At 53.9% G+C, this 15230-nt stretch overlaps 1 protein-coding gene across 2 annotated transcripts in view; it reads left to right on the top strand.

Moving 5' to 3' along the window:
* The window catches only part of ASTN2 (astrotactin 2), a 360503-nt gene that overhangs the window by 221967 nt on the left and 123306 nt on the right, over nt 1-15230 (top strand). For both annotated transcript variants that reach the window (XM_069771376.1, XM_069771377.1), the window contains exons 14-16: nt 7024-7148; nt 7579-7683; nt 9261-9440. In XM_069771376.1, coding sequence (XP_069627477.1) covers nt 7024-7148; nt 7579-7683; nt 9261-9440 — 410 coding nt within the window. The remainder of the gene's footprint in view (nt 1-7023; nt 7149-7578; nt 7684-9260; nt 9441-15230) is intronic.

Below are 15230 nucleotides of genomic sequence, written 5' to 3'. Positions count from 1 at the left end.
TCACTGGGTGCAGGAGGGAGATCTCTGCTCCTATCCCTCATGGCTTCTTCCTCTCCCCATCTCAAAGCAGATTCCTGTGTGTTTCCTTTAAAAATGGCTGCAGGAGAGGATGCACTTTTTCTCTGTGATGGTGAATATCATGTTTACCATCAGTGCCATGGTGATGGGCACTGCTGGCTGAGTTTCCCTGAGTGCTTGGTGGCATCGCCAGGGCTGTGTGGACCAGAGGAGGACTTTAGTGTTTGGGGGGGATGTTTGGAGATGATCTGTAGGAAAATCAGGTTGGAATGGTCCAATGTTGGCAGAGCATGATGCTGATGGACACAGGCATGCGACTCCCGGAGGGGGAGTCCTGCTGCTGGCTTGGGCTCGGGCATGAGCAGAGTGGAGAGTCGAGTTATTGGTTCAACAGCTGAAGTAGAACACCAGCAGCGGCATGCTTTGGATTACCGTGAAATGAGTTTGATGTTCTGGTGTGCTAATGGAGAATAGGAAACCGGTCGCAGTCTGCGTTGAGACTTGCCTTTAGCTATCAGGGAGGCGCAGGACCCTCCCAGGAGGCACGGAGGTAGTGGAAGCACAGTGGTAGCAACTATTCGTCTTCCTCCATCTATTCTGTACTTAAAAGAAACAAGAACCTAAAAAATCTCTGCTCAGATTCTGCAACAGGTTCAAGCAGAGTTGACAAATACCTTTGGGTCAACTGAATTCCTGTTTCACGGTGAATAAACTATTCACTGGGAAGGAATCCCCTTCCCTGCTTCTGCTGGCTCCGGGCAGCAGCGCTGCTCCCACCACCCACGTCCTTCTGTCCAGTTGTCACTGCTGTCCCAGGTCTTAAAGTCCCATGTCCAGATGCCATTTGCTGGCTGTCACCATCACTGTGCCACGGCTGGGGTCCCTGCACAGCACTACGCCCCGGTGGCACAGGCACTAGTGGGGTTTGCAGCTCCTGCTCCCATCCACAGTCCCTGGCAATAGCCACCACCCTTTGCCCGGTCCCACAGCTCTGGCTGTCCCCTCCCACGCTTTGGTGTCCCCAAATAGAGCACGACGAGGGAAGAGGAGCCCCGGTGACGCCACCGAGGGCCTCCCGCAGCAGTGCCGGCGTGGCGCCGCGATTAGTATTCCAGTGCAGGGATCAAAGAGCCGCCGAGACGGAGCCCACGGCGTTTCGCCGGCGTTGGCTGAGCCCTTTTCAACACCTCCCCATTACAGAGCAGGTGACTTCACCGCCACGCAGCCCCAGCCCCGCGGGAGAAGTGGAGCAGGGAGCGTGGGAAGGGGGGTCCCAGTCACTCCAAGCCCCACAGAGGGTTTTGGGGCTTGGTCCGAGGGTGCGTGGAGGGGATGGTGCTGAGCACCGTGCACACAGGCACGTTGCGCCAGCCCCGAGGAGCACCGTGCGTGCCCGCAGGCACTGCTGCCCCAGCGCTGGCATGATTTACCTCCCCGAAACACCTCAATTTAAATGCTAATTCTCCCTGAACCAAGGGGGGAAGGCAGCTATTGAATATTGTCAGGCTGTTTATTGCTGGCACTGAAGTGGGGCACATTGGGGATGCGGCAGGGAGGGACTGGCAGCGGGGGGACAGGTCTCATCTGCAGCATCAGGGCCGATGGAGGGATGGGGGTGATGGCTGTGGCCGCACCAGAGGGATTCGGGGGGCACGGGCAGCTCCGGGTTGGTGCTCTCCTCTCTTCCCGCAGCCCAGTCCGGCCACACATTGTTGCAAACCGTGGTTAGGGCTGAAATTGGGGAGCTGGAGGGGGCTTCAGGGCCTGGCAAAACCTGACTGGTCTCTCCTCTTTATCCTGCCTCATTATACATGAGTAGGGCCTCACTAAAATTAATGACCAGTAAATTTGGAGTAAGTAACGGCTACTTCAGAGGGTTTTCATTAAGCCTTTATAATTCACCGGTGCCTGAGGTCATGGAGACACGTGGGGGGAGATTTACAGTGTGCTTACCTTCTCCAAAGTGGCTGTGGAAACAGGACACCCTCTTTTCTGTCTCCCAGTGACTCTAGATCAATTTTTTTTTGGTGATGACAAGCTAAAAAGAAGCTCTTTCTGAATGTCCACATGCCAGATGCGGGCTGGGCTCTTGTGAGCTTGCAGCCACCGCAGCAGAAAAGCTCCTCCAAAGAAAAGTTGGGTCAAAAGCTGGCACTAAATAACCTCAGATCCATCTTGTTCTCCCCCAAGCCATTGCAGGACAGAAAGAAGTAAGATTAATAAATTATTCTTGCCAGAGAAGGCGTCCTTTCAGACTTGCATAGCAGAAAGCGCAGTCCTCGCATAGTCACTTTGCTGAACATAAGCACGCTGGATGATAATGTGATTAACATTTGTAGCTGTGCCGGCTCAGATAAGGGTAATTAAATCTCACGCTTCAGGGCATCAGCTAATCACTTGTGGGGTCATTTTATATATTTTTTTTTTTTTACCCCTTCATGAATATATTTGCCCGGCTGCTGCGAAGCAAGGTATGCGTCCGCTGCCAGTGGTGGATGGAGACAGGATGCCCCAAGCCAGTTGATGCTTGGATTTGCAGTGGGAGTTGTCCAGTAGCAAGGAGGGTCTCTGAAAGGGTCAGTGGGCAGCGTCCAGTCTCAAGGCTGTGTCCTTTGGGAGTGAAGTGCAAGGGAAGGAAGCCACAGCCGGCTGAGCCAAGGAGGAGAAGCTGCTCCTTCACTCAACGGTGTTGCTAACAGAAAAATGAAATGAATGTGAGTCACCAGCTGATCTTTCACTACTGTGGGCCAAAATCCTACTGTGAGCTTGGCCCTAGCTTTCAGTATCTTGACAAGGGGACGAGGTGCCCCAGAGCTCAGCAGAATCATGACATGGACCAGGACCCGGCGGCCATGGCCCCATCCAGGTGGACCACAGCATTCCAGCTCCTCCCCAGTGCCTGCACTGGGCTCTCCTGCTCCCCTAAAACCCCCCATTCGCTCAGGGATGCTGTGGGATGCTGATCCTTTTGGATGCTTCCCATCAGCTGTGTGAGATGATACCAGCACTGCAGAGCACAGCAATGCAGCCCTACGCTGCACTGTGCCATGGATATATTGCTTGACCTTGGGTGTATTATTTAAGGTCAGATTCCCTGAAAACACCTCTAGTTTTTGTGCCAAGTTTCAGAAGGACAGGAGGACACTGGCACAGCGGGCTCTCACTGCCTGAGCCCTCCTCCTGGTACCTGAGCAGCTGCTAATTGCCTTTACCCCACCAGCACCCTGAGACAGAGGGAGCTCCTGTCTGTTACCTGTGTCACCGGAGGCAACGGGTACATTTTATGACTTGGCCAAGGTTGCACAAAGCGTCCATCAAAGCCAGGATTTTCAGCTCGGTTCAATCCAGTCGACTGCCTTCCTCCTCAGCCCGCCCTGCCAGTACGAGAGCTCAGTAGAGCCTTTGGCCATTTGACCTTTCCCAGCATCAAGACTTGTTTGTCTGGAAGTCAGCTCCCTCTCAAGGCAGGGATGTACTCTGGGTCGGATGCTAGTGGGGACTGATGCTGCAAGGGAGAAGCAGCATTTCCTTATATAATGACTCAGTATCTGCAAAATGCCCCAAGAGATGTGCAGCTCCCTTCCAGGAGGGCACTGCAAGTCGACGAGCGGATTCAGTGTGCATCGTGCTGGAGAGAGCGGCGTGCTTGCTGCTCCTGGAAGTATTGGGCATCTGGTCCGTGAGCATCAAGGAGATGCTGGGGGGTGGAACGAGAGACATGTTGTGGGGCTAGCAGGTGCTGGGAGCAGGCGGGTTTGCTGGGCTCTCTTCTGATCCCATCGGAATAAACCTGGCTCCACGGCTGGTAGGAACCACGAGGTCACGAAAGCACTGCTGTGCCTGTAGCAAACAGCATGGCCCCCCAGGTATGAACCCGTGCGGAGGTGCCGGTGGCTCAGCCGTTCCCCAGATGGAGGCACATGTGGCTGCACATGCACAGGGATGCTGTCACATCTCTCCCCTCGTCTGTGTCCCTTCCCCTCGCACAGAGCCCGACGGCTTTGATCAGAGCTTCCAGAGAGCACAAAAGCCTGGCAAAAACTCTTTTTTTGTGCCTCTACGGTGAGCAGGGCTGCGAGCGGTAGGGTTATTAATAAGGCGCAGTGGAAGAGGAGCTGCAGCCCTCTGCCGGCTATGGCTCCGCAGCACACCGCCCGCCGTGCCAGCCGGGCACGCTGCGGGCAGCAGCCACCTGGCACAAGCCGGGTTTGGGTGTCCCCATCGTCTGCCCTCCCGGTTTGCCCTCCTGTGCCCGCAGACGCAGCGGGGGCTCGGCGTGGTGCCGGCTGGCAGGGCTCGGCAAAGGGGGTTGTGTCGCGCCTGGACCCTGCGCCCAGTGGGTGCTTCCCCTTGCGTGGCTTCGGCTCATCCCTGCTTTGGGGTGGCAGGGAGCTGGGGGGTGGAGGTGGGGAGGGAGGGAGGAGGTGCAGGAGGAGTTTGGTAGCAAAAATCCATCATCAAAGTGCTCCTGAAGTCCTGCCTTGTACCGCTGCTGCCTCCCATTACGGGGGCACGTTGTGGACACGTGCCGGTGTGTATGTCCACGCCTTGACTCGCGCTTGCCCCTTGTTTTTCCTCAACCTTTCGACTGCGGAGCAGTTAAAGCAAACGGCGTTACAGCAAGCAGCACCGCAGAGCATGGCTTTTCAGTAAATACCTTTTCATAGAGGCGTCAGCTCTGAGCAGCAGCTACTGCATGCGCGTTCCCCTTGCACTGCTGTGCATCTCCTCCAGCTTCTCCCTCCTTAGCTGCCCGTGCATGGACCAGCAGCCCCCGGGGGCTGTCCTGCCACCCACGTGAGCCGAGCTTATGCCCAGGGACAGCCGGTCTGCGGGCTCATGGCACAGGCGGGTGTTGGTGAGATGGTCTCGGTGGGTTTGCATGGGGAGAAAAGGGGATGCTGTTTCTTTGTATCTTCTCAGCCCCCTGCCCTGGTGCAGGGCACCGGGTTAACACAATCTTCTGGTGTCTGCCAAGCCACGTGTTTCTGTCCCCTGGGTCTGAGCTTTTCTGGCACTGCTAGGTCTGTCCCCTCGTGCAAGGCGGTGGGCGCCACCAGCCAGTGTCATTGTCCTCCTGGGCATCCCCTCTTGGCCCTCTCGGAGGTGGGATGCGGGGCTGGGCAGGCCTCTGGCGTGACCCACTTGTCCCTTGCGCTCGCCCCGGGGTGCAGGGTGTGGGGCTGACCCATCAGGAAGGGGAAGGTCCCCGTGCTCCGGGGTGGCAGGCAGGATCGGCACAGCCGTATCCCGCTTTCCTGGTGCAGCATTGCGCTTCTCCGGGGCTTTGGGGTTTGGTAGCGCTTGCTGATGCTTTTCTCCCTTTTCTGCTGAGGCAGAGCAGCAGACACCAACACGCTCCTTCCCATGTTCCCTACCGCCTTGACTCATTTTCCAGCCCCTGCTTACCACCACCCACACAGCTCCTGGCTCCAGCAGTAATTGCAGTTCCCCATTTGCATCGCTAAGACCGCAAAGGGCTCAGAACAGCAAAGCACTGCTCTGCCACGGGGATCCCGTGCCCAGCGTGATCAATAGGAGATTTGTGAGCACATGTGTGAGCGAGAGGCTTTTCCCCTCAGACAAATAAATCACTTTTTCGCCAGCAGTGCCTAAAGTGAAGCTCCTGAGACGCAATCGGGTGCCGGCAGCTTTGACAAAGGGGTGCAGCGTGAAGGCAGGCTGCTGCCTGGCGGCAGGGCTGCCTGCGCAGCCATGCTTGGCCCCACTCATGCGTCCCCTCCTGCGGCTGCTCGTCCCGCTGCTCCTCAGCCGCCTCGGGATCAGGAGCATCCCCAGGCTGGTCGCACAGGTCTATGGCTTCCTGCTCGCCACCGGTACAGGTTGCACTGGCCATATCCTGGCCCTGGACCAGCAGGAGGGCCCAGGGAAGTGCTCCACCAGCCTGGCGTCTTCACCGCAGAGGTGAAGGTGGCCAAGGTGTCCCCGCTTGCTAGATGATCATGGGATGATGGAGCATGCCCCCCAGGAATGGGCTGTGGGGGTAAAACCGCAGGAGTAGAAGAGGTGAAAGAGGAGTGAAACCAGCAGCTGTTTAAAGGAAAATCTATTCAGAAAAATGCAGCTGGGGCAGGTGGTGCCAGCCTAAGCCTCCCTCAGCTTGTGGGGCTGACCTGATTTTGCAGGAACGTCCCTTTATTTTTGCTCCGCTGCCCTTTTGTCTGTGCATCGCAAGGACGCAGAGCCTCCTGGCCTATATTTTGGCTGTAAGATCAATATTTAAAATCCCCCCTCCTGTTTCCTTTGCGCAGGCGCGAGGCGTTTTGCTTGCTGGGGGAGGCTTGTCTCCCAGAGACCTGTCTGTTCACCATTTCAAATAATTTCCCCGCTATCGTTGTTCTAGAAACAATTCATTAGGGGCCTATTATACAATGTTATACCTGCCAAGGTTAGAAAAGATCCTGCATGTGTGGTAAAATTGCACCGTGAGCTGCACGCGCCGGCTTTTTTTTGGTGTCTGTCTATGAATGTACTTTTCCCTCCTTTCAGAGTCAGTCATCTGGGGGCAAAGCTGTGGGGGTGATGATGCTGCCTGGGGTGGGGAGCCCCAGCAGGGCTTTGTCTGGTGCTTGGTCATGGTCCCGTACTGGGAAGATGCTGCAGGTGGTGGAAAGGTGCAGTTTTGGGGTGTAGCAGCTGTTCCTCTCTCTCCTCGCCGCTGTCAGCCCCCTCTCCAGTGGCACACTTTGAAAATCTGGGCCAAAACCAGTGGCTGCATCCCCAGGCTGAAAACAGTCCCACATTGCCAGAGAGCTAATGGAGCCGCCATGCCTGGGGAGCTCGTTAAGCATCACCTCAGAGGGCTGCACAGCCAGGGGTAGCTGGTGGTGGGGGCTGCAAACCCCATCCCGTTAGGTCTCCTGCTCGGAGGAGATGTCCCTCACCCTTCTGAGCCATCCATCCCCGTGCCGCTGGGGCGGCTCAGCCCCCCTGCCCGGCCATGGCCTGCATCGTTGCTTTGCAGTTGTCTTCTTCTCTCTGCAGGGAGAATAACTTCATCAAGGACTTCCCCCAGCTGGCCGACGGCCTCATGGTGATCCCATTGCCCGTGGAGGAGCAGTGCCGCGGCGTCCTCTCGGAGCCCCTTCCTGACCTCCAGCTTCTCACCGGTACGAGCTGCCCCCGGGCTTAGCCCCTGCTGGGGTGAGCACAGGAGCAAGAACCCCTTCTCCCACCCTGGATCCCAGCATGGTCCTTGAGGGCCATCAGCACCGCTGGCATCTCGGGGTCCTTTGTGGCATCCCTCCTGTGTACCTGGGGCAGAAATAGCCTATGGGCCGTGCAAGTCCGCCCCGGCACAGCAAGGCAGCATCTCCACCCCTGCGAGCTCCAGGCAGCCGCAGCCATCGCAGTGCTGGTCCTGCCAGCAGCCCGGGGACCCCATGGCATGACCACCAGAGGAGGTTACCATCCCTGCTACTGCCCCGTTTCTCACCCCTGTGGCATGTCGCAAAGCAATTGCTTGGTGTGAGCATTAAGCATTTCCCGGAGCGTGGCCGCCGGGTTGGCAGGGGCTGAGCATCGGCTCTTCCTTTGCAGGCGACATCAAGTATGACGAGGCGATGGGCTACCCCATGGTGCAGCACTGGCGGGTCAGGAGCAACCTCTACAGGGTGAAGCTCAGCTCCATCACCCTCTCTGCAGGTGAGGGCTTCTAGCGGCAGGGAGACGTGTGTCTATGTGGGTGGGTGGGTGGTGGTTTTCTGCCCCAAGGCACAGTCATGCCAAGCATCTCACCAGCATTTCCCACCTCCAGGCTCTGCTCAGGCAGTAACTCGCGCTCCCAGCGCTGCTGCAGAGGCAGGCAGAGAGATTGTCTTCCTTTTTACAGGGGGGGGAAACTGAGGCAGGGAGTTTGTGCGGCTCAGTCGCACAAACCAAGCGCTGGAGTCAGAGCCAGGATCAAGCTAATAAGCAACAGTGCGGGGAGGTTTCATGTGAGGGTGGCTGTGTATACGTGTATGTATGAAAAACAGTAAGTTCTTGAAAAAATGTGGTTTCAAAAGGACCCAAAGCATTTGTAAATGCGGGTCATATAAAGCAGGGAGTCGCAGATGAAGAAGGGGTGGGCGGGAGGATCCTGCAAACGTCAAAACATTTCACTTCCACGTTTTTATAGCTACACATTTTGTTTCAGAAATGCTGAAACGTTTTGTTGCGACCTGAAATGTTTTGCCTTTTCATTTCAAAACAGCTTTTTTTTTATTTAAAAATCAACCTGTTTTTAAATGGAGAAAGGAAAAAAAAAAAAAAAGATTTAGTGCAGACAGGCTGCACAGCCCCAGAACGAAATAACCTGCTTGGAGCTGAACAAAATATTTGGGTTCAGCTCAGAATGAGTTCTTCTAGCTTTTTTATTAAACCAACCTTCTCTTTCAATAAACCAACCAACCAACCAGCCAGATAACCTCATTTTGGTGAGAGTTATGACATATTTTCTTGCAGTATTTTTTCAGTTCCACCACTGAACCAAAGCGATATCAGCCAGCTCTAAATGATGCCAAGGTGCTGTGTAGTCACCGATGCCTCCACGATATTTCATCTCTGTAGAGCAGTGAGGGTCCATGTTCTTGTCCCACGCCAGCAGTCCCTGCTGTCTGCATGGGCGCTGCAGGGCGTTGCTCAGGAGATGCCCTGACCCTTGCACACCCATGGACCTGCCATCAACCCAGCCCCGTGTGTCCCTCTAGGCCATCTCCAGCTTTCCTAAAAACAGTTACCAGTTGTGCAGGGTATTTACACTGGGGATGGTCTGCAGCGCAATCTGTAATAAATTCGTCCTTACACCAGGAGAATATCTCTGGTTAGGGTTACTGCAAAGCAAAGGCCAAACACATCCTCTGAGGAGAGCGTTGATGATGTGCCAGCAGCCTGAAACACGGGCTGGAGCTGGCGGGAGGCTGTTTGTGTGTTTGTGTTTGTGTGTGTGTGTGTGCGCACGCATGCACATGCGTTCACGTGCACATCCCTGTAAAATGATTTGAGAAATCTTGTAGGGAGAGGAATCACAGGATGCGAGAGCCACAGCCCAGGGTAAACAGCAGGTTGTGGATTCCAAAGGATCATGTAGACCATGGAGGCAAGAGAGGAGGAACTGCGCTTTGCACCCATGTGGGGACTTGTGTGTCTTGAGCAGAGGATCTTCTGGGCGTCCTTCCCCCCGGGCTGTGGCTGGCAGCCCTGGCTGGCCGACCTGCCGATCCCCTGCCTCCCTCCCACAGGCTTTGCAAACATCCTGAAGATCCTGAATAAGGACAGCAGCCGGGAGGAGCTGCTCTCCTTCATCCAGCAGTTTGGCTCTCACTACATCGCGGAGGCACTGTATGGCTCCGAGTTCAGCTGCACCATCCACTTCCCCAGCAAGAAGGTCCAGCAGCAGCTCTGGCTCCAGTACCAGAAAGGTGAGGAGGGCGGCGGGAACGTGCAGGGGCACAAATGCCAGTTATCGTTCGTGCTGTTTTCCATCCGTCAGCCCCTCTCCCCTGTGCATACACTGTCATTGTGCCGGTTAGTGGGCACAGACAGGAGACTGGTCCCAAACTGAGTACCCAGCGGCAGGAGACAGTGGCACGCGTCTGTGGGCAGCATCCCTGAGCCAGGTGAACCCATCCTTCCTGCTCCTGCCCTTCAGCAGCCGCACTCCGGCTCCATCCTTCCTCAGGGTGACCTGCTTCACCACCTGCCCCCAGTCCCACCACAGTGGCCCCCACGCACCGAGGGTGCTTGGGGTCGGGTGATGGAGATGTGACATAATTGAGCTGTCTCAGAATGGGTTCGTTTTATTGCTTGTGACAATGACGGTCTTTAAGGAAGTGTATTAAATCAATAGCAGACTCATTGTGCTACACCATAAATAACGAGACACATCATTAAACAGGGCAATAAACTTCAGGACTTTGAAGTAATACAATTAGGTTATGTTTATAAAAACTCCCTTATCGCTGTAGCCTTCCATTTGCCAATTCATCTCTCTCCTCCAGGGAGCTGGGGATATTCCCTGGGTCTGATATTTTTCTGTTGAAAAAAATCTGTGGTGTTTCATAGGACCCGTAGTAGGGATGATGGTAATGGATGTCATCAAGCCGCTTGCATCCTGCCCCATGGGCACTGCTGAGAGTGGCCTTGTTTCATGGAAGCCAGCGGATGGAGGTGTGCTCCCGCCCGCCACCTCCATTGCTTTCTGCTCATTTTTTTTCTCTGTCTTCCCAGTGCAGCTCGCCTTGTAAGTGTATTTATAACACCCTGTACTCGTTTGTTTGAGTTTTAAATAGTGACAAATGCAGTTTGCCATAGCAATGCCCCTGTTTAGCAGGAGAAAGCATCATGGAGGTGTGTTGTTAACATACTCGCGATCTTATTAATCATTTGAGCACAGTCCCTGCAATCTCCGGGCAAATGTGTCAGTGGGGAGCAGACCTGGAGTGGCTCCATGGTCCCAGCACCATCACCGCAGATGCAGGGTTTCTCCGGAGATGCCGGGTGGGAATGAGAGGCGGCTGCTGCAGTCTGAGCCCGGCATGAGCATCGCCGCTGTTTCACGGTGCCGGGGCCAGAGGGGAGATGAACAGTGGCAACATTTGGTCCGGTGGTGAAATATCTCCCGTTTCTAAGCCCCCACCTTCCCCCCAGCCAGGGGCAGAGGTGGTTTCCAGGGCTCAACTGCAAAGCCCCATGGTGGCGCAGGGCCTGAAGGCGAGCAGTGCCTCACTGACAGAATAATTTCCTTTTTAGTCCATGGTATGCAGCTGGCCGAGGCGGGCTCCCTCACTCCCCACCCGCGTCCCGCCTGTGCCCCGGGAGCCGTGCCCACCCTGTGTCGCTCGCAGGGCTGCTGGAGGCATCCGGAGCATCCTTCCCCACCACCTGGGAAGCACCAAGGCGCTGGTGGGACTCCAGGCATCCCCGGGGGTTTTGCATGTCATGCCTGGACATAAGCATTTAATTTCTGACTGTGCAGCATTTGGGCACCAGGTGCTGGCTCCGACCTTGTTCTTTGTGCGTGGCTCCATCTGTGGCTTCAGTAGCTGGTGGGGTTGGTGAGGTTGAACTTTGTGTCTGTCGGTACTGCAGAGGGGACCAGCGTAGTACTTAGCTCTTTGATGGCCAGAAAATGCTCTTGGAAGGACATCAAGGATGTGCAGGGCTTTTGCCAGTACTGGGGGAGATGGGCTCTGTGGACAGAAAGGTGTCACAGGAAACCCAGGGCTCTCTCCTGGAGAAACCCCCAGTTAGCTAAGAGAAAGAGCTTGCTGTTTATGGAAGATGGATTTTACTCCCAGCTTCTCCACTGATTTACCCTCATTTTGCCAGTGACATAAGGAGGATCTGTATAAACAGCTCCAGCTAGACAGTTCTGGATGCCTTCTCTGCTCAGAAACAGCTCTGGCCCGCCGGGCTCCCTGCTGCTAGCCAGCCCGTTTCCGAACTGCTCAGAGAGCGCACATATGCATCATCTCTAATAAATACAAAAGTAAGGCCAGAATAACTGTAATTTGTTAGCGAACAAAGCAGGTCAGAAGAGGAGGGGGAGAGGAGAGTCTCAAGCTAATTGGAACAGCACCAACTATGATAAAAATGCACATTGCGGCATGTTTGCAGCATCGCACAAAATTATTTTAATATTTTAATCAACTTCATAAATCAATCGGCAGGCCTCAGGAGGAGGCCTCCACCAATAAAGCACACAATCTGCGCATCGAGCCCTAATTGAAAACATGGTCTCGAAGAGGAGACCGCGCTGCTGGCAGCCGGACTCCTTGTAAAAGCGCCAGGCCAGGCGCTGGCTCTCTGCCGAGGCTGGAGCAGCCCAAATGCCGCGCTCGCAGCCGGCCCAGGAGCCTGTGACGTAGGTCGGTGTCTGCGGAGCTCTTCCTCCAGCCTAACGGAGGAGAAAGTGATCGGGCTTTCACCAGGTCCAGAAGAAAGTTGGTGCCTTCTCACTGCCTGGACCCACCGGCCTGCCAGGATGGACAGGCTGCGGGCACCGCTGGCGTTTGCAGGCTGCTTTGCCTGTAGAAATGCAATATGTTGCCCTTCCTCCTGCAGGTGGAAAAGGTGTGTGCTGGGGGGAGGCGAGGGAGCCTCCCACCCTTGTTCCTAAGGATTTCAAGGAGTGAATCCTGCAAACAAGCGGCAGAGAGGCACGGAGGCACGGCTGCCTGCCCACGCGGCTGCGGCACACCGAGCACCGCACTTCTTCCAGGGCAGATGTGGAAACATCCCCCAGGCTCCCTCCCAGGAACTGCGTTAGCCCGTGAGCAAAGCAAACACCAATTTTATTTCACGCAGAGTGATTAAAAGCCCATTTTTTGGGCTGCTTGCTCTGGGTCTGTGCAGCTAAGCAATGCTTTAACTCATCAGAGTGGCCTCCAAGCAGGGACCTTGAGATTGATCTGGCCATTGATCTGTGCCACAGGAGCCCACATCGGTTTTCTCCCCCATCGAAGCCAGCATTTAATGCTGACAGCACCTCATTAAGTTCGTACCAATTGTGTGAGCATCTTCATTTGGCAGCTGAGGCAAACGCAACACCACTGGCCACCTCCTGTTGTGTGTGAGAATGTGCTGGGTCTGGCTGGGATGGAGTGAACTGGTTTCATCGCAGCCCCTGTGGTGCTGCGCTTCGGATTTGTGGCTAAACCAGTGTCGATAACACCCCAGCGTGTTGGCTGCTGCTGAGCAGTGCTTGCACAGCATGCAGGCTTCCTCTCTTTCCCACTATGTCCCCACAGCCAGTAGGCTGGGGTGGGCAAGGTGTTGGGAGGGGACACGGCCAGGACTGCTGACCCAAATTGGGCTATTCCACACCATATAATGCCATGCTCAGCAATAAAACTGGAGGTAGAGGGGGAGTCAACCCACCACAAAGACACAAAATGTACAGAAGGAAAGAGAGCGATCCCTCCATCCAGCAAACCCACCTGCCAGGGACCGCTTCATTCACTGATAAAGGTTTATCAGAGACCTGGTTGCTCTGTGGCCCCTTGGTCTGGCTGGACAAGGAGGAGGAGGAGGACACCTTGGTAGGGAAAGGGAAGAGCTGCTCTGATAGTAAAATCCGACAGCCCCGGTGGGATTTCCCCAAGAACTGTTCTAGCTTGCTCATTCCCACTGCAATACACAAAATGCAGAACAAATGTCTGTAAGTGCTCCAGCACTTATAGAAAATGGAGCCGTTACCAGCAGTAATGCGGAAGGTCTCATCTTGTCAAGCATTTGAGTGACAACTCTTTTCCTTCACACAGTGCAGACTAGCTGAGCCTCAGCGTGGGAGACTTCTGTTCTCCAGCTGGGAAAAGTTGGAAAAAGAAATATCGTGTCGGTGGCGTGCTGCCGCAGAGGAGCACACAGGCTTGCGGGAGCTCCTCTCGCTTGCCACCGAGGACCTGGGAGATGCGCAGCTGGGGGAGTGGGAAGGGTGCTGATGTACAAGGGTGGAGGAGATTCAGAGGGTCTCACTACCCAATTGTTAGGTTGCAGTAGTGCTTTATGTCTGCAGTGAGTAAAATGTTTGTTTTTCTTACATTTCCTATGTCTAGATAAGAGTTTCCTTGGCTGCGGTTACCTGGCCATGTTGGGCACTCAGCAAGCTGAACTTTGAAAGTGGCTGCTACAGACGTGAAAGATGTTTCCTCTCAGTAACAGATAATTTCTTAAAATAGTCCATGGAGGGGCTGTGCCCTGACATGTCCTATCACACTCCCCTAAGGCTTTCTGCCCACCAGCCTCCCCAATACTTGCTTCTCTTCTCTTGGACCATACATCGTTGGTTGCATTTACCTTTAAGAGGTTACAGTTTTCATGCTTTCTTGTAAACTCAGCATTTTAGACAAAAGATCTTCATAAAATACAAGCTATATTAAGCATACAGCCTCGAGCTCTGCTAAAATAGCAGTCCATATTCTTCTGAGTAGGGTCTGTGGATCCCTTCTGTCCTCTCAAGGTCTCATTCATCTCCCTTCAGGTCTTATACTGCCGTAACACAAGTAAGATTGAACTAGTCCAAGGGAACCTTTAGTTTTTCTTTCCTAGACAACATCATGTGCATTAAGAAAGATGTAAGGCAAGCTTTGCATCTATTAAAGGAGATAATGGCTTTCCCTTATACCTGCTTGGTCAGAAGTAAAGCATACAGAATTTCCCTGTCCTTGAGATCTGTTCCTATAAACCACCGCTCTATTACCTTTGTAAGAGTCTTACTTGCTTGCAGTTTATGTCATTATATTTCTTTCAAAACCTCAGATTTTGACATTTTGTTTGGAGGAGGAAAAAACAATCTAGCTCGTTGCCATGAAATTTCGTTTAGACTAAAATATGTGGTGTGACTCAGTCTGCTAAATGACCTTATGCACTGCTCATTGCAAACCAAAATTGCCAGGCAAGTAGAGTAATTAGTTGTGCAAAATGAAATAACTTTAAATCCTCGCATTGAGTAATGACCCAGAAAAATCACTTAAGCTATACAATAGAAAAGACTTGAAGCATCTGGCTTTATTTTTATTTTTGTAGCTCTGCCCCCTTTGATTAAGAAACAGGCTCTCCCCCTCATCCCTTTAGAAACCCTGGCTGTCGGTTGCTGCCCAGAACAAATGTTCACGGCTTAGTTGCTGCTACCCTAAGACATCGTAACTTCTCATAAAACGGCAGGGTAAGTCTAACAGCACCGGCACGGCAGTTGTTCTGCAAGGATCGTATATGTTTGATAAACCAGCAACTCATATCTGTTTAAAGAGCTGCTTCATATCATCTGCGATGAGCCCAAGTGATAAAAACCTTCACCCTGATCAGCAAACCCAGCTAGGCAGCAGGACCAGGGGAGGACCTGCACATGCTGCTGATGTACCGATGCCTTTGAATGCTGTGGCAAATTGCTTAGCTCTCCTTTGGCTCCACCTAAATACACTGTTTCCAACACGATTTTTTACAGCATTTATCAAAATTATCCAGAATAATAGGTGAACCGTCACAGCAGCCCTCCTACCGGCCCCAGCAAATACATCACCTCTACAGCAGGGCAGAGCTGAGCCAGAAAGCCCCTCAATAATCCAGGGACATGGGTGATGAAGCCTTCAGCCAGGCTTCCACATCCCGTTACTGAGCGCTCGGTGCCAGTGAATTTGGACCAGACCTTTAAAACATCAGGTATCAGCTACAGTGAAAAGTAAGATATGGCCCTCGTGGGAGTATCAGTG

Source organism: Haliaeetus albicilla, chromosome 26 (genome assembly GCF_947461875.1).
Source record: "Haliaeetus albicilla chromosome 26, bHalAlb1.1, whole genome shotgun sequence".
Lineage (NCBI taxonomy): Eukaryota > Metazoa > Chordata > Aves > Accipitriformes > Accipitridae > Haliaeetus > Haliaeetus albicilla.
Note: the sequence above shows the minus strand (reverse complement) of the source record. Positions and strands in the feature narration are given on the sequence as shown.